Source organism: Manis pentadactyla, chromosome 5 (assembly GCF_030020395.1).
Source record: "Manis pentadactyla isolate mManPen7 chromosome 5, mManPen7.hap1, whole genome shotgun sequence".
Taxonomy (NCBI): Eukaryota; Metazoa; Chordata; class Mammalia; order Pholidota; family Manidae; genus Manis; species Manis pentadactyla.
In genome coordinates, this window is record NC_080023.1 from 67,183,172 (window position 1) to 67,205,729 (window position 22,558).

Genomic DNA, 22,558 nt, shown 5'->3' on the forward strand with positions numbered 1-22,558 from the left:
TCCATTCTGTCCAGGGTTCTGTGGGTAGGGTGGCCTGATAGTTCATTGGGCTCATCTATTCCCTGAGCTGTCAGTGGGAGCTGGTGAAGGGATTCACCAACTCAGGTTTTCTCTGTGGTTTGGTAATTTTCCACCTCTAATCACCTTCCCTCCACAATTAAGGAAGCCTTCTTAGTTCTCTCCTTCAAATAGCTTCTGAAACAACCAACTCTTTACTATTTGGCTGTAACCCACCTACAATTGCAACTCTCAGGATGTCCCATCACCCATCAGTTCACACAGGGCCTTAGACAAGGACACTGACAAGCAGTTAGTTCCTCATGCATTTGTCTAGCGGTGGGAGCAGCCCCCAGACAGCGCCTGGAAGCTGGACCACATCTGAGGCATTCTTTGTGAGGGCACCTTCAAGCTTCTGTTGTACTCCACCTGGGTTTATTGAATGAATGGGTAATTGTGAAATTGTGGTTTCCTTTGCTTCAATGAGGATAACGGTAAATTTCCTGAGAAATGGGACATTTTCACTTGCTGGGGGCCTACCACTGGCCCTAGCTATCCAGGAAGATGATGATAGCCAGGGTGGCCAGTGCCACACAGGAGAAAGGGAGCATCAGGGAGTGCCGGGAGAGTCCTGTGTGCAGCGTGCTGACTTGAGTCCATGACAACTCCTGCACGCTTACACCAGTGGTGGCCCAGCGTGAGCCTGCATCTCTCTAGGCTGGTGTGCCTCCAGAACAGCTGGCTTGAATGCAATGTCCGTGGAGTTCGCTTTTCCTGAGATGAGGCAAATGATATATCAAGATGCTATTGCTTTGGCATTTTCAGCAATAATTGCTTCTGAACATTATTGGAGAGAAACAACAGAGAGGATGGAAGAAAGCCACTCAGGAAACAAAGGGCTGCCTAGATGCTGGGCCCCCTGAGGTGGGAATGGGGAAAAGTGAAGAGGCGGCTTCTTCATAGCTCCTTGAGTACTTGAAGTGCTAAAGGGGAGAACTGAATAGAAGTCGTCCTCAGAGAAAGGAAACAGTCTTGATGAAATAATTTCAATCCCCACTTTATTTTTCCATGACTAATTCAGGACATTCTATTTCTTTTGTCTGCTGGGATACTGTCAGGTTGTACCTTTGTGCTGAATGAGGCAATGCCTTCTTGGCCTGCATCTCATACACACTTGGTGTTTTTGGACAGTTATGTCATTAGTCATTGCCTAATTAGTTCTGCTTTCATGCTGCCACATAAATGAATCCCTTCCGCCCCCTCAGTCTTGTCTCTCCTTATTCTCTGATCTTCTTCCAGTATTTCCATCGCTTTGGGCCCCAAGAGCACCTCACTGACAATGTATTGTGTCAGGTAAAAGACCCGAGTTACCCAGAAGAAAAGTATGTGCAGACTGAGGGGAGAGTTAACCCTTTTCAAACAGTCCCAAAGTTGGAATCAGGAACAAAGAAACTTCATCATCAGCCTCCTTATTTGTATAAAATGTCCAAACTGTTTCTGAAGGGTTGACTATTTGCTAGCTGTACCCATAATAGAAACTTTGAAAATATGCCTCTCAAAAGTATTATAATACACTTAATAACTTTGTCCTCAAAATACTGAAACTTTATAGCAGGGACAATAACCTTTTGTTAAAAGGAGATGCAGCAAGATTCAGAGAGAATGGAGAAGATGGGATAGAAATCATGGGAGGCCTAAGCATTGGGCAGGAAGGGACGATCCTCCCAAGAGCCCCAGCAAGTGGTAGTGTTGGGATGGACATGAACAGTTGGAAAGGTGGGTGTGCAGTAGGTTGAGGAATTTGGAAGTTGCTTTGTTTTCTTCTGTCACCTCAATTTTCTTGGTGATTCAGGAGGCAAGATTGTCAGCTGAGCATGCACAGGAGTGACGGGGAAAGGAGTTTTGAAAGTGAAGTTTTAAAAGTGAAGGCTGAACAATCATAGAAAGAGGGAAGCATTGTGAACCCAGGCCACTCTGGAGGCCATGACCTCGGAGGTGGCTGCAGTTAGCAGCTCCACAGGTTTCTTTTCCAGCAAGCCAATTAATCATCAGTACTTGTGCATTCTAATTGCTAAGTACTCACGATTCAGTCCTCTATCTCCATGCTCCCCTCTTGGTACTTTCCACCATGTTTCACCTGTGCCTGATTTGTCTCATTACCCCCCACCTCATCCTGCCATTCGTCCTCCTTTGTTGCTGTTGCCAGAGTGGCATTTCTCACCGCCCAGTCTGATTATGACTCCAAAAGTCTTCATTGGCTCCCTTGATTTCTTTAAAACATATTAAGAAGTGTGGTGATACAAACAGTTCTGCTCAGGCAAGGTTAGTGATGTTTAACTAGCCAAGGAATTCTTGAACGTGGAGTTTGAATCAGGAAAGGTAATGAAATCTGTCAGAGAACTGAAGTAAAAATCCATTAACTCCTGCCTATGAGATCCCCAGAGCACCCCTGAATCTTGAATTATCTTCCAGAATAAGCCTCCGTGAAGCTGAAGGGTTGATATACTAGGGCTCTTTTTCTTAGATTTTCTTAGATTTTTGCCACTCTTGAGCTAGCCTGCTAAATTTTTTTCCCTTATGTAACTCTGGGGGGAAAATCCTGGGCCAAAGTACCTTTGAAACTGAAATCAGTCAAAGGGAGAAATTAAGTGGGAGAAACCCATTTATTTCTTACAAGCAGTTGTCCTGCGTCTCACGCAACCCTGCATCAGAAGAGCCCCCACCCAACCTCTCTAGCCCAGATATGCCCTCATTTGCCCATGTAATTAACTATTGATATGGAGATGGATTAAGGCCGGGCAACAGATTCTGGAAATACTGCGATTTTACCCACACCTTTGTACCACAAAAGTCTACCTCTCTAGCTCTTTAGACCTTTTCCTCCTTATGATCTATTGACTCTTTATGTTGAATGATACTCTTATCTATTCCTCTAAGCACACATCATTTGTCACACCTTCACTGAGCTAGTTTTGCTAGAAAGCCCTCCCTTCCAAAGTCTCTGACAGAGGGCAGGACACTGTCAGTGTGGAAAGAGATCCTCTTAACCACATGTGACCATTTAACATATCTTGCACACTTCCTCCAATTTCTGCCATGGCTCACACCCACCCAGCCCCCATGACCCTTGGAGGATTGCATTGGAGATGCATAACCCAATACTGACATGCCTGGGGGTTTATACCCATTCCCTGCTCTCCCAGCCACGTAGCCTGTAACCAGTGACAGACTGGCAAGGAAGTTCAAAAGCTCAGCTCCTTTGCTTCAAACTCTGAGGTGTAATTAATGCTCCGAGCTCCCCATGGGATTCCCATGGAGATCAAGCTGAATCTAGGACTTCATCTGAAATTGCACACATGCTTGGCTTCTTTCCCTCCTTATGTGATGTCTCTAACTCCCTTACTGGTTTCTCCTTGGGGCACTTCCTAGCACATACCCACTGCAAAACTCATACCTAAGCTTCCAAGTTATGCTTAAGTATCATTTCTGTGAAGTGTTCCTCACCACCTACTCCTTCCTCTGTGCTGCTGCTGATTTCAATGGCAACATCAAGTTGCATTTAAGCTGGTCAACATTTCTAAATCAGCAAACTGTCTCTCTTACTAGTCAGTGAGCACCTTGAAGACAGGGGTATGGGTTATATTACTATCCACTGGAATATCCCCTATAAACATTAAGGACACAGGACATATTTATTGATTAGAAAATTCTTTACATTAACTGAAAATCTGTCTCTTGGTAATATTCATTTTTTTGGCCTTAATTATTCCCTTTTACAGTAGTTATTTCCCACCAAAACTTCCCTTTAGGCTTAACAACTTGGTCCAGCAAAGTCTCACATGGCTTTGATTCCTAAAACTTCACTATCCTTATCACTGCCTTCTTGGTGCTCCTGAGTTTGTCAATGTCCCTCTTAAAGCCTGGCACTCAGAACTAAAAACAATGACAAAACAGTATGACAAAATAAAGCCAGATATGTTTTAGCAGCCCTGTTGACTATAGACCTCTAGATTTGTCTTAATGAGATTGACATGGCTGCTGAAAACACCTGTATAAGGTCATACTATTCGTTCAGTGGAAAGTGGGGTCATGTAAAATCACTAGGGTTGTTTATATGAACTTTTATAAAACCCATTTTCTTCCACCTGAATTTACCAGAGTGAGTTCTGAACCTGACTTCAGTCTGTCAAGCTGCTTCTGATTTGGTTTAATTCACTACTGCAGCAAAATGAAAAAATTTTGAACACTGCTGCCACATCAATTTTGTGAAATTTTCACTCTTCATGTTGGTCAGTGATAAAAATGAATGCAAGACTAGGACAGCATCAGAATGTGGTCATTTCATTACAAACGTGTAACCAGGTGGATACTGAAATTTATCCACACTTCATGGGAACTCTTGTTCAGAGAGCTATGAATTCTTCTGTGCTGTGATCCAATCTGAATTTGTTTGCCAATAGGAAGACATAAAAACACTTATTTTTAAAATTGCCAAAATCTACTTTCATTTGTCTTTGGCATCTTCCTAATCTATGGAGAAAATTACATAGCAGTTAAGAGCATGAGTTTTCAAGTCTGATACAGATGAATCTGAGTTTTGCCACTTAACAGTTTTGTGCTGTTAAACAAGTTTCTAACATCTCTCTGTCACCATTTCTCTGCTCCTTAAGTAAGAATAATACTGGTTTCCATTTCAGGGGATCATTATGAGTTTACTTCTTTCAAGAGTTTAACAGAGAACCTAGAACACAGAAGCAACTTCTGCACATGTTATTAGAAACTGATGGACATGTTGGGGAGGGGTTTGCTGATTTAGGGAAACAATTCTGATCACCAATTCCAGCGTGTGGAGGGAGGGGTTTCCCCACACCACCAGGCAATTCTCCAGCACCATCTGGATGTCCTGCAATTCAGCTGAATTCTGGGTCAGATCCCACAGGTTATGGGCTCAGTTCTAGAAGAATACCTACCTCTGCGGCTTCAGATGCCAACTGCAAGTCCAGGTTGTTACCTGTGCTTTTGACCAGTAGGCTACAGACTGGAGGTTCCCATGAACTCACTGGGTTTGATTAACTAGCTAGAGTGGCTCACATAATTCAGAGAAACATGTTACTTGTTTGAGAATTTGTTACAAACAAATTTGCTACAAATATGAGAAATATGCTTGTGTTCTAAACCACCAAAAACTGCCCAGTTAGGGGGTGTCACCTGAAGACAACAAAGGCTTTGCAGGGAGAGACTTCCTTGCCTACCGGACCAGGCCAAACTGGTCCCAACCAGATCACAGGGCAGAACAATCGAACAAAACTAGGAACCACCCAAACCACCCCTTATCATAACTGCATTAAAACAAAGTAGCAGTTTTTCTCCTCCCGCCATCCTCTGCCAGCTTTTCTGTGCACATTTTGGGAAAAGACATGCACACCAAGAGGAATGGGTATGTAACTAGAACTGTCAATCAAATCACCTCAGCCTGTGAATCAAAGAGCACCTCCCAGCTAGGACATGATAAATAGACCCTCCCATAAAGTTCGGGGCCTTTTTCTACCTTGACTCTGGCTCACCCCCTCCCCTGGAGTGTATTCAAATAAACATTTCACTCTGCTTCACAATTGTGTCTCTGCCTTTCAATTGTTTGTTTCCACCGGGACAAGAACTGAGAAGAACAAACTTGACCCACAACAGGATGAGCAGCACAAGCAGGCTTGTGTTCTAAACCACCATCCTAGCTGATACGTGGCACATAGGCCACAAAAAGGCAAGCATTTGGGAGACTGGTGCAATAATCCAGCAAAATATGATGGTGTCTTGACATAGTGGAAGTGGTGAGAAGTAGTTTCTAGGTATATTTGAAGGTGAAGTCTGCAGGACTACTGATGCACAGCAAAGGAAAGAGGAACCAAGGATGAGGCTCCTTGGCATTAGTAACTTAAAGGACTGGACTGGTGTTTACTGAGGTGGAAAGATGGGAAGAGACACAGATTTGAGAAATATGTCAATCAGGATAAGTTCAGTTATGCCATGGAAACAAACTCCCAAAGTTTCAGTGCTTTAACACACAGAAATCTCATTCACAGTCATAGTACATGTCTGCGGCTGGTTGTCAGGGAGCTCTGCTCAGTCCTCACGCAGGGACACAGGGGACTGAGGCTTCATCTTGACACTCTTCCATCATCACAGCAGCCAGAAGGGAACACAGTGAATTGGATTCTGGCTTCCAGAGCTCCTTCTGGGAAGTGAAATCACTTCCACCCACATTTTATCAGACAAAGAAATCAGCACTGCCTAACTTCAAAGAGGAGGATGGGAAGTGCAGTTCTACTAAGTAACTGGAAATCAGCGATGGAAATTTTTGGTGACTAGCACCAGTGACTACCACTGATGGGAAAATCAGGAGTTTGTCTTTGTTTTTTGGGCACAGCCATCCAAGCAGAGGTGTATAAATGTAAAGTACAGTGACAGTAAGGAGTGCATTCAGGCTTGTGCAACCTAGAGTTTGCATAATTGTAAGGGACGCTTCTTTAAGATAAAGAATTTAAGACGCAATAAAAAATTAGGTAAAAGGTCTCAGTAGGGTTTGTACAAGTGAGGGGACCTAAAGTTTAAGTTTGTAAGTTTCAAGGTAAATACAGCTTTCAGAAGAAGACCTAGAACTGTAAATGGAAAACTTGCCAGGTGGTAGAAAACTTTAAAGCAACAGGACTGCATGAAGTCATCTGTGAAGTGAATGTAAATAAAGAAAATCCCTGAACCCTGGGGTAATTCAGTGTTTTGAAAATAAGAAGCAATCAGCAAAGGAGATTGAGAAGCAGTCAGTGAGATACTTTGATAAAAAAAATAATTTCCTTTTCTCTTTACATTTACTTTGTGCTTACTCCTCTCTATATAGACTGCTATTTATTTTTATTGCATCAAGATGGACAGTGTCAGATCATTTGATGCATAACATCTATGTTCCAAAACCAGGAGTAGCATCAGAACAATTTAATTCAAAGAGAAATTCAGCACTGAATCAGCATTGTAAGGAGAAATAACTGACTATAGGTCAAGAGATTAATTCTTAACTTCTAGCCCTGTCACCAGTTTGTTAAATCACTAGCCCAAGGTCACATAATTCTCTGGACCTTTTAGTGTATGCATCTGTGAAATGAGGGTACACATTATTTTTTCCAGAGTCCTTTCTGAGTCTACCATTTGGTCCAGATAATCCATGGGTTGGGCTTCAGGCCCAGATCACATCAGTTTCCATGTGTAACTCAGTGGGGAAAATGTGTTCTCAGCCAGGGGCAAATAAAACTTTGAAGCTGAAATCAGTAAAGGCGAAAACTAAAGTGGGAGAAACCCATTTATTGCTTACAAGAAGTCGTCTACTCCTGTTCACTCGAGTCTGTCCCTGTCCTGGCTGGGAAGAAGCCAAAAAAAATACCTCTCCAGTTCAGATGCCTACTCGCTCTTCTCCTGCTCCTTACAAGCACCTTACTGACATGGAGATGGACTACCTCTCTCCACCCCTTGTGAACACCTATTGGTATGAAGATGCATTAAGGCCAGGGGAAAGATTCTGGAAATACTGCAGTTTTACCCACACCATGATATGTATTTAATTGCATTCACTGATTTATAAAGTTCCCTTCTCATTTTAGATTGATTAAGATATGATCCAATTGAAGGTAATAGATAATTGAAATATGGCATCAAAAAGGATGTTTGATAATAAAATGGAAAGATCATAATGTGGAGTTCAAGGTAAAGTGTAGGGAATATTACCTGATTCCTTTACAAACCTCCTATTAGAGAGATTTAACTGATGGCAGACTTTGGCTAATAAATAATCATAAAAGAGAGACACTGTTAGTTTGCTAGGGCAGCTGTAACAAAGTACACTGACTGAGTGACTTCAACAACAGATATGAATCATCTCTGAGTTCTGGAGCCTATAAGTCTGAGGTAGATCTCAGGGCTATGCTCCCTCTGAAGACACTACGGAAGGATCTGTTCCCAGCCTCTCTCCTGACTTCCGGGAGTTCCTAGGCTTGTGGCAGCATATGGCATCCACACGGTGTTCTCTTTGCATGCATGTCCATCTCTGTGACCAATTTTCCCCCTTTTTAAGGCTATTAAGCAAACTGTTTTAGTGTCCACGGTAATAACTTCACTTTAAGTTGGCTATCTCTGTAAAGACTCCCTCTCCAAACAAGGTCATATTCTGCATGCTATCACTAGGACAAGTACCTAGGTACTAATTCTCGGTATGAGGACTCCAATATATCTTTCTTGGGGGACAGAATTCAACCCCTAACACAGACCTACATACAGCTGCTGCTCCCTGGCCTCAGTTCCTCTCCATCCACAAGGGTGCTCACACTTTAGGTCACCTCCACCCAGGGCTTTTATCTTTGCCTTCTTAACATTTTACAAATCCATTTCCTCTTCTTCATCCCACCCTGTTTTGGCTCAGGCCTTCCTAATTTATTGTCTGATCTAAGACAAGAATCTCCTACCCAGTCCGTCTAAGTTATTCTCATGATCACCACCTCCCCCGACCTTCCACCTTATGCTCCACTGAGCAGCCAGGCCTATCATGCTCAAACGCACCTCTGACCTTGTCATCTCACTGCTAAAAATCCTTCCGTGGCTCCACACAGGCCCTTAGGATAAAGTGCTGTTGCTCAGCACAGAGCCCAAATCTTTTTTCCATCTCGATCCTGACTACCTCTCAAGCCTCAGCTGAAACCCTAACTCAGCCATAACAAACACAAGGTGGTTCTTTAAGTAGAGTGTTTTGTTTGTTCTTTTGCAGCAGTTGCTGCCAGCATATCAAGAGCCTCTGTGCCAACTAGGAAAAGGAGCCTTGTCAAGAAGGACGAATTACTGTAAAGCATCCCTTTCTCCGGGTGGAAGTGTTAGAGAGCCAAGTGGGGCTCATTTGCCTGCAAGTGTCAGAAAATCAACCACTGAGGCACCAGTCTTTTCCATAAAGTTTTATTGTCAGGATGCCAAAAAGGAGACAAGGGCTCAAATCTTTCTCCCTGACCTCAGATGGAGTACAGAATCTATGTGGGAGGCTTATGCATATTCAGCAGGGGCTTGCGGGGACTTAGCCAGGCTGGTAACATTAACAGTTGGGACAGGACTTTCCTCCTGCTGCTGCAGAGCATCTGAACGTGTGACCACCTACACTCTGTGTTCAAAACCAGCCAAGATTTGAACAGGATAATGAAGAAAAGGTAACTTTACATCATCTGGAACTGTTTCTGCACCGGCTCAGTGAGGGTTGGTGGGCTCAACCAGAATGGCCCAACCTGCTATTGGCTCCAAGGGTCTTACAAAAACAACTGGGGACTTCATTGTCTTAGAGGAGACAGCACAGAAAGTGGTAATGAATTTTAACAATACAGTGAGTAACAGGACAGGAAATGACTTTTGGCTTTTTAATTAGAAGGCTGTGGTTTCAGAGGCTGCCTGGTGAGGCTCCATACAATGAGTGGCGAGAAGGGGCTGGCTGGATTTCAGTTCCCAGTCACCCTCCTCCGCCAGCACAGAACAAACTTGTACATGGCTCCCGGGCCCTGTACTCACGTGCACAAGTTCCCCACACACACATTCACAAAATCTTGGGTTTGCATCTGTCACAAAAAGTTCTCTGATCTTCTAAGCTGATTAGCTAAGAATAGAGGATTCCATTGGAGCATCAAGGAGAGAGTGACTGCCAAGAACTTTAGCACTGAAAGGGTGATTTCCTCCGGAGGAGAGCTCCTTCTGGTAGCTGCTGGGTCTACTCACACCTCAGTATCTCTGGCACTTTGCATAGTGTGTAGTATACATAGGTACTCAGTAAATCTCACATGATCCTTTTTTTTTTTGATAAGCAGGGAATCTTTGAATTCAAAAGTACTGGAATAACCGAAGACACCATGAATTGCTGACATGTGGACCTGGGCAGAGTCCCAGGAGGCTGTACTGCTATGGAGGAAATCTTCTTAGTGCCAGGAAGCAGTCCTGGATCATGGTTCTGGTCCCAGGCCACTCACCAACAAACTTGATGGCCAGATGAATCGATCGTTTGGTAAAACTTTTGAAGCTTTTATGTCTTCACAAAGTCCTCCCATCCGCATTTCTCCCCTCGCTGCCTGAGTTTTTAAATCTCACTTTACTATATGCCTGAAAATTCTACTCGCTAGAAAGCTGACATGAAATGATTCTCAATCACATAATAGTATGAATTAGATTAACAAATGTAAACCTTCAAATTGCTAGCCAAGATCAGTAGACCCTGAAGAAACGCTATCTTGATTTGGAGGGAGGAATGAGGGGAAGCTCCAGGACACAGAGCGTGTTGATTCTGGGAGTTTACTAACTTGTTTGGGAAAACGTGTTGTCTGCTATTGGTAAGGCTGAGTTTCTGCCCTTCATTCCCTGATTCTCAGGGGCATGTGAGTGCTGACCTTCTGGGGCCCAGGCCCATTCCAAGCAAGGATAATTGACAGGACTCTTTGTTAAGGCAGAAAGAAAAGATACTCTGTAGATCAACAACTGGGAATTGTGCTGAATAGGTGGCCGGTTATTCCTTCCATCTTTGAGAGAACTTAGTTCCTTCGAGGAGAAAGAGTCTGGGAATTAAAGACCCACAGCCTGCACCTGGAGCAGGACGAGGACCGAGTAAAACTCTCTTCAGGCTTGTTCCAGATGGACAGATTATGCACTTAAAAAATAACTCGAGGAGGAAATCCTGAGAACTGTTTGCACCATACTCTGAACTCTCTGAAATAGCAAGTTCTATTTGTAAGAGTATCTTGGTAATAGGCCTGCACCCTCACCTCCTTATGAAATTTAAGGGCAGAGCTAAGGGAGCCCATTTGCTTCACTGTGTACCAGGCCATCAGAGCAGGGCTGGATTTATCTGTAAGCCAAGAGAATACTTTAAAGGAAAAGCATTTTACAATTCTTGATCCTTGTGGGGAGGCACCTAAAAACCATGTGGGTTATCCTTACTTCCTATCTGAGTCTGAACTGACTAAGAGAGCAAGCACTCCAGCCAGTTCCTCTTCCCCCTGAACAAAGGCCTTGTTAATTTTTTTAAATTAAAACAATTTAAATTATTTTACATTGAGGTACATACAAATCAGTACACAAATCTTAGTGTACAGCTCAATGAATTTTGAAATGTGTATACAACTCATGTAACCATCACCCAGATCAAGATTATCAAACATTCTCCTTAATTTTTTACCCCTTCACCTATTTCACTCATCCCCAACCCCTTTCCCCTATGGCAACTACTGGTCTGTTCTCTGTGCTTATGAGTCCATTTCCGTTTTGTTTTTTAGACTCTACATATAAGTGAAATCGTATGGTATTTATCTTTCTCTGTCGAACTTATTTCACTTAGCATGATATCCTCTAGTCCACCCATGTTGTTGCAAATGGCAAGATTTCCTCCTTTTTTATGGCTGAGTATTATTCTGTTGTACATATATACATACATAAACCACTTCTTCTTTATCTGTTCATCTATTGATGGACATTTAGGTCGTTTCCATATTTTGGCTATTGTAAATAATGCAGTAAACATAGGAGTGTATATGTCTCTTCAGATTAGTGATTTTGTTTTCTTCAGGTAAATTCCAGGAAGTGGAATTGCTGGGTCATGTATTTCAATTTTTAATTTTTTGAGGAACCTCCATATTGCCATCCATAACGGTACACCAATTTACATTCCCACCAACAGTGTAGGAGGGTTCCCTTTCCTCCACATCCTCACCAATGCTTGTTATTTCTTGTCTTTTGGATAGTAGCTATTCTGACTAGTGTGAGATGATATGTCATTGTGATTTTGACTTGCATTTCCCTGATGATTAGTGATGCTGGGCATCTTTTCATGTGTTTCTTGGCCATCTGTATGTTTTCTTCGGAAAAATGTCTATTCAGGTCCTCTGCCCATTTTTTAATCAAATTATTTTTGTTTTTTTGGTGTTGAGTTATATGAGTTCTTTATACATTTTGGATATTAGCCCCTATCAAACATATCATTTGCAAATATATTCTTCCATACAGTAGATTGCCTTTTTGTTTTGCTGATGGTTTCCTCTTCTGTGCAGAAGGTTTTTAGTTTGATATAGTACCACTTGGTTTTGTTTCCCTTGCCTGGGGAGATGTAGCCAGAAAAAATTTACTAATGCTAATATTTAAGATTTTACTGTTCATGTTTTTTTCTAGGAGTTTTATGGTTTCCTGTCTTATATTTAAGTCTTTAATCCATTTTAAGTTTATTTTTATGTGTTATTAGACAGTGATCAAGTTCCATTCTTTTGCATGTAGCTGTAGAGTTTTCCCAACACCATTTATGGAAAATACTTTCTTTCCCCGTTGTATATTTACCTCCTTTTTCATGTATTAATTGACATATAACATGTGGATATATGTTTGTTTCTGGACTCTCTGTTTTGTTCCATTTGTCTAAATATCTTTTCTTGTGCCAATTCCATACTGTTCTGGTTACTGTAGCTTTGTAGTATAGTATGAAATCAGGGTGATTTGTTTTTTTTTTTTTAAGACTGCTTGGGCTATTTAGGTTTTATTGTGGTTCCATACAAATTTTAGGATTACTTGTTCTAGTTGAGTAAAAAATACCATTGGTTTGTTGATAGGGATTGCAATGAATCTGTGGACTGCTTTGGACAATATGGCCATTTTGACAATATTAATTCTTTATGTTCATGAGGATGGAATAACTTTCCAATTTTTTGTGTTGACTTCAATTTCTTTCATCAGTGTCTTACAGTTTTCAGACTACAAGTCTTTCACCTCCTTGGCTAAATTTATCCCTAGGGAATTTATTCTCTTCGATGCTGTAAGTGGGATTGTTTTCTTAATTTCTCAATTAGTTCATTATTTGTATGTAGAAATTCAACAGATTTCTGTATATTGATTTTGTATCCTGTGACTTTACTGAATTCATTTATTAACACTCATAGGTTTTTTGTGGAGTCTTTAGGGTTTTCTAGCACATCATCCATAAATAGTGACAATTTTACTTCTTCCTTCAATTATAGTTGTGGTCTCTTTTTAAAAAAAGCCAACTGGTGGCTTTTCTTGTGTGCCCAGGTCTGGTGAATCTGTGCTCTGGTAGCTCTGTGATGTCCCTCCCTGCTGCAGGACTGTGTTGGGTTGGGGCTCCCTGCATTACCAGGCCTCTGTCTCTCCTGCCATTTTTTATAGGGTCTTTTTATACTTTATTGTGCAGATGTTCACCAGGCTTCAATTCTTCCTCAAAATGAATTACTCTGTGTGTAGGTGTAGATTCAGTGTGTACATGGGAGGAGGTGAGCTCAGGCTCTTTTCTACACTGCCATCTGGACCAATCAAAGGCCTTGTTAATTTTTGAATAGGTAGAAAGGGGTTGATGATGCCTGTTTTCAAGCATTTCATAAAAGTTACTTTATGGAGTGAGTTCAGTAACTTACTATAATTAAAAATAATTCTCTTAGTTACCTAGTTCTATTCATTTACCTAATAACTATTTTAATAGCAAATAGTTTATAATTTCCCAAGAGAACATATTTCCTAGTTTTATTATTTTATTAGATTTTAAAAGTCTGAGTGTTTTAGAAGTTCTGACACTGCTAATGTCACATCTCCTCTTCAGCACTTCCACTTGCTGAAAGCTTTGTGTTTACATATCCCTCTACATTTTTCTCCCTCTTCTGAGTCCTTGTTTGCCCTTTTCTTCCTTTGAACTGTTCTCTTTTGCAGAGGTTTTCCTGGATTAGGCTTCATGGAGCATTTATAGTCCAAGGAAAGAAGGTATCCATCTTCAAGGGACTTTCTGGTTTCCTTCAGTATAGCACTTCCTCTAAGAGGTCTGTCCAATTCTGCAACTTACACTAGCTGGGCAGCCTTTAGAGGTGGTCTCCTCTCTGGCCTAAGAAATGAAAGTGGACAAAATGCGGAGATGGACTCTGGTCATCTCTTGGGTAAGTCTTAGTCATTTAAGGTAAATAGTGACTCATATAAATGACCAGGTGCGAACAGGCACTTTATATGTGATTTTATCTATATAAACAAGCACAATTACAACAGCTATTAAAGATGTAGTTCACACAACAAAGCTATTTAGAAGCTACATTTTCCTGATCTAGCACCTTTGAAATCATGCGACTGGTCTTGCACAAAGGGTATTTTCTGGTTGCTAATCCAGGTAACAATCACTCTACTATAAAGAACTCTATACCATGGTGTGGTGTGCAACCAGAAGAGTGAATCAAGCACTTATCATTCTTTGTCTCTTATAGAATAGCAGTTAGCCTCTTATCTTTTCCCTCTTCAAACACAATGACACAACACACAAAAGAGTCAGGCAAGAAAAAGAGGTTAGGCACAAACGCAGAAAGCTGTATTTACTTGCCAATTCACTTTTCAGTCTGGCGGTTTTTCCTAAGCCACGGACCCCTAGACCCAGAATGGCTATTCCACATCAATTAGTCCAGACCCATTACTTCCAGATGAGGACACTGAGGTTCAAAAAGGTGGGGAGATTTCCCCGAAGTCCCAGGAATCTGGGGAAAGTGAAGTTTAGGACTTAATTCTTATATTATTCATCCAGTATTCTCAAAGTGTATTTTAAGTTTATCTCATAACCCTAAACAATATTTATCATGATTATTAGTACTAATAAATGCAGGGGAGTGTTAATAATCAAATTGCTAACTATAATTAAAGAAAAACCCCAGTGCCTTGGATTTCCTCTGCTGATCTCTGGGGATAATGCCACATCCATTTATACTCATTTCCAAAATCCAGATGTGTTGGAGATACATTTAAGATTCAGCTCAAATAAAGCAAAAACCCATGAGTCCCCGATAACCAGACTGATAATTGGCATGTTCATGCCCTCAACATGGATTCAGTGAGCACACAGTAACCCCCTACACAGCTCACCTGCCTTATGAAGATTCATAATCACATGGCAAACAATTTAACAATGCCCCTGGTCCTCCAACTGCCATGTCTGAGCCAAGATGGTAACACATTTTGCTGAACTTACTTTCCTACGATGATTCATCCAGAGAAAGATGATTTCATGCTTTTATTTTCTCCAAGCAGCGTAGGTGGAAAGAGGGAAAGCAAGCAAACTGTTTCACGGTAGAAAACCCACTGGCTTGGCACCCTTCAAGAAATATGCAATTTTCTTCTTTATTCAAAGAAGTATCAGTTCCCTTCTTCCTCTTTAAATCCCTAAATTATCATCTACAAAATATTACCTAGAAATCCTAAAATTTGGGGCACATTTAAACTTCATCTGCTAACAGTTAGCAATCTTCTAAGACAGATGCCTCATACTGTCCAGAATGTGATTACACACGTTTGGATGGTTCATCTCTTATTAGAGGAAGGAAGAGGGGTTTCAGACTTGTAGAGTAGGACTGAAGCCTCCTGACAGCTGCTAGCACTAAAAAGGGAATTGGCTACCTGAGAATTTCCTCATTGCATGAGATAAAAAAAAAAAAAAAAAGAAAAGCACCCTTTCAGAGGAGTTGATTCTTAAGTACAGGATGAAGGAGTAGTCTGTTTTGCATGGAGCCAACCTGATTTGCTGATTTTGAAAAAGAGGGCCCTAATCTTTGGTTAGCATTGAGCAGAGTCAGGAATCTTGATTAGGTAAAGCAGAGGACTGAGGCAATTTTCTGATCATTCAAACTCAGAAAAAAGCCTGGGCTTGACTTATGCAGGAAGTACCCCCATTTTCTCTTAAAACCAAATGAAAAGAAAGCCCAAATCTGACAAAAATCCTTCCTTTTAAAATGTCTTAAAGGTAAAGCTAATAGAGCTGCCATCAGAGTATCTTTGAGTTTTGGATGTTTAGGTAGTAGTTTCAGGTAACTAACCACATTGTTTTCCAGGAAACAAATTCAGAAATTCCTTTGAACCTTTAGCTCTGAAAGAAAATTAGCCAAACCCTCTTTTGTACCCCCCCACCCCCGCCACACACACACCCCCATGCACTCTCCATGGAAGAGTAAAACACGCCTGGCACAGAGGTAGGTACCATCTTTTGTTGAGACAGGCTATAGGTAAACAAACACACCCAAGCAGGTCGTCCAGCATGTTAATAATCTACAGTTCCACATTCCTATATGGTTCCACAACTCAACTTCCACCAGTGGGATGGGCTTTTGTGAGATTCTAAGTGCAGGAGGCATCTGGGCAGCTGTTAGAGAAAGAAGGTCCAGAACGAAGTGAGTGTGCTAGAAGGATGGGGCAGGACGGCTGAGGGAATATGGCCAGAGCAGGTCAAGTGGAGAGGGAAAGCTGAAAACCTGGGGAAACCAAGGCAAAACAGTCCATTTCCAGCGATGTCAGATGAAGGCAGGGCTCCCCGGGCCTGTCTGCTCCAAAACTGGGGGCACAAGGAGTGAAGGGTGCACTCCTTTTCCCACCAAGCTAGCTAGTTCTGAGGCACCCTCCAAGCTTCAGCTCAAAGCCTGCTTCTTGGGAACTCATGGCGTGCCCAGACAGACCACATCCCAAATCAAAATCCACTGGCTGCCATGGCCTGGTGCTGTTTACGCTTGTCATTACCCAGGCATCCAGCCAGCCACATAAATTACAAATGCATCTCTAGCCTGCTGGGGAGTCCAAAAACAGGCATGGCACAAAGAGGAGAAGAGTAAGCGACCTCCTCAGATAAACTAGTACACAGTTTAAACTTCTGGCTCATCTGGACATTAAAACAAGAGGCTATGTATGAGAAGGGTAACCCTTTCTGTGAAAACTTTTTGTTTGAATAGTCTTGGAATCACATTTTTTAAGCTTAATACCACTTTAGGAGCATTTTTTCAGTACCTACATTTATGTATCTGATGATGCCATAATACAAACCATATATAGCATTTTTACCAACTCATCGCACAAATAACCACTTAGGTCTGGGGTCAGCAAACTTTCTGTAAAGGGTGAGAGTGAACACTTGAGGCTTTGTGGGGCATCCCATCTTTGTTGCCACTACAAGAATTTAGCAGGCAGCAGCCACGAGTAAATGCATAATCAAGTAAGTGTGGCTGTGTTCCAGTAAAACTTTATTATGAACATTGTATTTGGAGTTTTGTGTGATTTTCACTAATCATGAAATATTACTCTTCTTTTGATTGTTTTTCAAACCACTGTTACCATGTGGGCCAGCAGATTGGGCCAGCAACCCAATAGTCTGTGATCCCCAGCATATCTGAGTGACAGACACACATTGCTGCTGTCACTGCAACAACTCCAGGGGCAGAAGTCAGGGAGGCGGTTCTCAATAAAAGAGCAGGGCTGTGGGGGCCCCGCTCCCTTAAGCTGGGTCCAGGACCCACAGGACTAGCACTGCCTGGGCCCCACCCCACACAGACACATTCCAAATGTGAGCTAAGCAAGATCCACAGGTTACCTGCGAGTTTGGAGGTTAAGTTAACTTCCAAGGGGTGGCAGTGTGGTTTAAAGCTTAGGCTCCAGAATTAGAAGGCCTAGTTTAAATCTTTGGGCCTCTGTTTAGCTATGCAGTCTAGGACAACTTATTAATATAGGCCTGTTTCCACACCTAAAAAGCGGGGATGGTAATCTATGCTAAACACTTAGAAAGTGCCCGGCAAGTACTGTTTATTAAGTGCTTACTATGATTCATTTTTAGAAAATAAATGCCTGCACATATACCCTGAAGGCCACTTCCTCAAGAACAGACACATTGAACTGGTCACTTGAACTGCACGAGTGCGACTACAGGCCACCCTAACCCCCAACCACCCCACCCGTCAGAGAAATGAAAGACGCCACAACTCCTGGCCGCAGAGTGTAAAATATATTGATGGCGGTAAAGGGACAACCTAGAGACATTTAGGTCTGCTGAGATGGCGTGCAGCACACATACATGCTCTGTGTTCTGAAACCATGTCATTAAGTTTTCAAATACTTCCCTGTTTTGAACACGATGCTTTGTCACTTCTCATTGGCGTGGTTTGCTACTACTCTATAGTTTCTCCTAGAGTAAATAAATATAATGGCTGTTTGCAAAGCAACTACAGACTTATTTAGATGTTTAACAAGGTGCACTATTTCACGATTAGATCGACTTTTGAGTTTACAGCAAGATGTTTTTCATTGGTTTTGTTCACTGCTGTACTGGGGGAGGGGAGGGAGTAACTTTTCCAATTTATTCTTTGTTCACATGTTTAGTCACCAACAGACTCCAAAAGTAAGGAAAAATAAGTCTGTTAAAAAAATTAAATTGTAATTAGGCCCTGGGTTTTTCCAAGACCCTTAAAATCATTTAACTTGAGTTTATAAGAGAAAAAAGAATAGGCGTCATGGAAATCTAAGTAACAAAAACTACTGAAAAATACATCTGTAGAACACAGTGGTCAGGTGTAAACAGCTCAGAAGGACAAAGAAAACAAAAAGTTCTTCCAGAACTTAAGCGGTCCAACAATAAACTCTGCTTTTTTTTTCCTAGTGGCTATTTTCCTACCACAGTGTTGAGCTTCATTATTAAATAACTTAATGGGTAAAAAGGAGTTTGCTAACCAGCAGCCAACTCAAAACCTTGTAGGAAGAGGGGGGAGAGGAACTCACAACACGGCACACACTAAGGGAAACGGGGTTTCACAGTCAGCATCCACCAGGCTTATCCCTCCTGGCAACTCCACTGAGCTTAAGTTGGGGGTCTAAGTGGAGGGGCTCTTCCCCTCCCTCCTCTCCCTTTCTCACTTAAGTTAACAAAGAAACACGAGCTTCCTAAGAGCCAGCACTCAGCTGGGCAAGTCCCATTAGCAGCAAATGCTCAACCAAATAAAAAAAAACCACACACACAAAAGAAAGCTCCGTCCAGGTGCAGAGCTGTGATTCACGTGGAAATTCCAGGAGATGAATCATGCGCAGGGCTGGGATCTTCGCAGGATTCTTTCTCAAGTGTCTTCAGTGAGCATTTCAGTCTCACAAAATCTCAGTCAATCTGTCAGCTGTGGGAAATAAATTGCCCATCTGCTTTCCAGTGAGCCTGTTGTGGGGACCACATGATTTTCTGTAGTAGTAGGTGCCAGAAAGCAAAGGCCAGCCCCTCAGTGGTCTGTGTGACGCAGCAGCCAGCATCCCGTTCATTAAACTCTGCCCAAGAGGCTCGACCTGAGGAACAAAAAGAAGGTAGTAGAACAAATGTGGCAGATTATCCGAATTAGGATTAACACATCTTGCCTTACATTGGTTTCATTGTTCCTTTATTTTAAGTTTGATTTTACATAGTTAAAAAATAAGTGTTGAAGTCCTTTTGGTTTTTTGGGAGAACTGCTAGTCGGTTAAAAGACATCTCTATTAATGGAGAAGGCAAAAGCTTTGTTTATAGGTAAACCTGTTTCTTGAATGGCTTTCTATTGAAATAGAAACAAAGGTCATTCATGATAAAAAGCTTTAAGACACTACTTGTCCTATCACAGATTGGTTTACCTAGCAAATACAAACACCTTCACATTCCATGCCCATCATCGGAAATACAAACACCCTCACATTCCTGTCCATTGTAAGTAAGGATTTAAATGGCAAGTGACAAGAAAGGTGTCTCCGGTCAGAGGTGTGTATGTCACTGCTACTGCTGAATGTTAAGTGTCTGAATGAATGGCTGTAGGGTCAACAGGAAAAGCATTAATGTAAAAATATCTTATTGCCTTCAAAGCTAATGTAGATGCAAGTGTTCAGGTACGTACTATCATTCTAGAATAATTATTCTTCATACCCACTGAACATAGATGGTTTTGTGAATGATCACTGGCTATTTTCTTTATCTTCTCTATGGTTACCATGCCTTGGCTGGCACCTGCAGTGACCCAGTGTTATCCATCCACACCATGGGAGCCCGTGTCCAGAGCAGTGGAAGGCATGAGGGCCCTGTGCCTGCCCTCCAGGGGCTCACACAGCAAGGATGCATGCACACTGTCGAGCAACATGGGGTCTGAAACAGAGAGTGGGGAGGCCAAAGAGGAAGTGAAAGGCAAAGGTCATCTAAAAAGGGTAACTACAAGGAATGTTTCCCAAATCTTTTGTCCAACAAGATGAGTACTCTGAGGCTCATGTTCTACACAGTAAAGAATACAGTAAATATCCTTTAATACCAATACAAAGTAATACAAAAATTTAACATAAACATGCCACCAGCAGGCACACAATTTCATCAAAGTAGAATTGGGCATCAGCCCAGCAAGCCTGTTACAGCCTCTTGATTCCAGGTGTCCGCCGTACTTCCTTTATGTTTGTGTCTGAGATAAAGAAACATCTCCAAACCCTTTACATATCACCATGACTTGTTTTAAGGATAATAATTTACAATGCCTCTGTACCTCCTCCCTCCGGATTAAGTACACACCCTTCATAAAATAGGCCTACATTTTCCTTTGGCGTAAACAAAATCATACAAAACCAAATACACCTTAGAAATTCTGATTCAGGAAATCTAGTCCAATATCAAACATGATGAAGGCTCCCAAATGGAAGGAGAGAAATTAAGCTTGTCAGTGCTGGTACCAAAGGCACACGTTCCCAGATCTCTTAATATAAGTACAAATATAGCAATTTTGATGATATTATTAGTATATCCTGGGCTGCTTTTGCCTATTAGAGTACCTCAAATGTAAAACACAAATTAACTACCCTGGTTTGTTTGAAAATACATTTATTTGAAAATCCTAGTAGATTAACTAAATTTTTAAATCTGAAATGATTCTGCATGATATGGAGAGCCCCAACTCTCCTTTCCTCTCTCGAACCACAGAGGGGACCACAGTCCAGCCGATGAGTGACATACTCAAACTGGCGGAACTAGCTGGCACTTCTGTCCCTTTTATCTTTGGTCAAATAAAATTTTACTGTTGGAACTACTCAGAAATATAGTATGAACTTCTTATCTTTTAGATGAAGAAAACAAGTCAGTGCTCTTTTTACCACACCGTGGGGTAATTTTACTTCCTCATTCCATAAAATAATGGGAGACAGAAAGGCATTGTATATCTGCCAGTACACACAAAAAATGAAAGGCAATAAAACTGAATGATGGCAATGAGGATTCTAAGCCATCAAGATTCAGTTCACAGGAGATAAGGTGCAAGGAGACCCAGAACAGGCAGGCAGAGATTTCCTATAGAAAGCATGCGGCTTTCTTCAAGGAAGTCTAACAGCCATGAAAAGTAGAGAGACCCACCTTAAGGACTTCCATCTGTCTTTCTCTATGTGGTTTTCAGGTCCTTCACTCTCGTAGGATGCCAAGTAGAGAGCTACAAGCAACCAAAGGTAAGCGTGCGTTAACACAGAAGCCTCCTCCTGACAGAGCCACCACCATCCATCCTCTGTTCAACTCTACAGCAGAGCCCGCCCTCTAAAATATCAAATTACAACTGGAAAGCTTTGTAGCTTTATTAAGAAGGCAGAATATCACTTTGTCCCTGATGGACCATCTCAACAAAAACTCAAGGGCCTCAAGGGCAAAAAGGCATTTAATTAACTAAAAGATAATTTATGAGGCAAAAAAACTTACAACTCCAAGCAACACAATGCTATCACACACTCACATTTATGTTCTTTACAAAGAGGGGGACAGGTGGGAATACTTTTCTGGTAGCCTTTAAAAAACTGTTAGTAGGTAAAAAGTTGGATTTTCTAGGTCAATCTTTTCATCCCTCTACTATTTTTCTCTAATTTTACATGAAAAAGAATCTTCATCCCAAGATTTAAAACCTTGTTATTAATCCTATTTGTGAAGTTAACAATTCCCACTCTGCAATGCATAATACTAATTTACATGTTCTTCAGTCATTCTCAGGAACACTATCAGTCTGCTATGAGAAATTGTTGGTTAGTAATACTATCGATCTCTATAATATTAAGATATGACAGATCAACAGAATCAATACCCAAGTCTTTTACAAACTCTTTTGTGGTCAGTTTTTTCTGTACACAATCAGTTTCTGCCTCAGTGTGCTAACAGGTCAAGACCTTCCACTACCTCTTTTAAACAGCAGGGGGCAGCAGTTAACTGTTTTTTTTCCTACCCCCACATTACCTTGAATATCCACATACCACAAAACACCTTTGTTCTCTATTGAAGCAAGCCTAAACAAGGGGGGAAAATCCTTCAATAATTTTCCTTTATTGCCTGAAGCTCTGCAGATCTGGTATTATAAAGAATGGTTAAACCCAGAAATGTATCATTCATGGGTGAACAGTGAGTGCTTGACTCAAATATTTTAAGGATAAATCATATAGTTGCCTGTGTAGCCGAAAACTCTTTAAGATGGAAAAAGTCAGGTGACAGGTCTCATACTATATGAGGAACCAAGCACAAGGCATTTATACACTAATTCCCTAATTGTAGGATCTGCAGGTCCTGGTGGCAGCTCCCGCTGAGCGGCCTACTCACCATCTTCGCCGAACACTGGTACTGTGACCAGATACTGTAAGATCTTCCGGTCCCTCTCAAATGGACACTCCACTTGTTTCCATGTCATGAATTCACCCACTTGTTTGGCCAGTTCCAAAAATTTCTAGAAAATAA

General features: G+C 41.6%; 1 protein-coding gene across 3 annotated transcripts in view; it reads right to left on the minus strand.

Annotated features, from left to right (window-relative positions):
• Positions 1 to 17,812: 17,812 nt before the first annotated feature.
• The window catches only part of RASGEF1B (RasGEF domain family member 1B), a 36,014-nt gene continuing 31,268 nt past the window's right edge, over positions 17,813 to 22,558 (minus strand). For all 3 annotated transcript variants that reach the window (XM_057502369.1, XM_057502368.1, XM_036906426.2), the window contains exons 12-14: positions 22,424 to 22,547; positions 21,209 to 21,281; positions 17,813 to 19,146 (exon numbers count right to left, since the gene is read on the minus strand). In XM_057502369.1, coding sequence (XP_057358352.1) covers positions 19,122 to 19,146; positions 21,209 to 21,281; positions 22,424 to 22,547 — 222 coding nt within the window. In that variant the 3' untranslated portion in view covers positions 17,813 to 19,121. The remainder of the gene's footprint in view (positions 19,147 to 21,208; positions 21,282 to 22,423; positions 22,548 to 22,558) is intronic.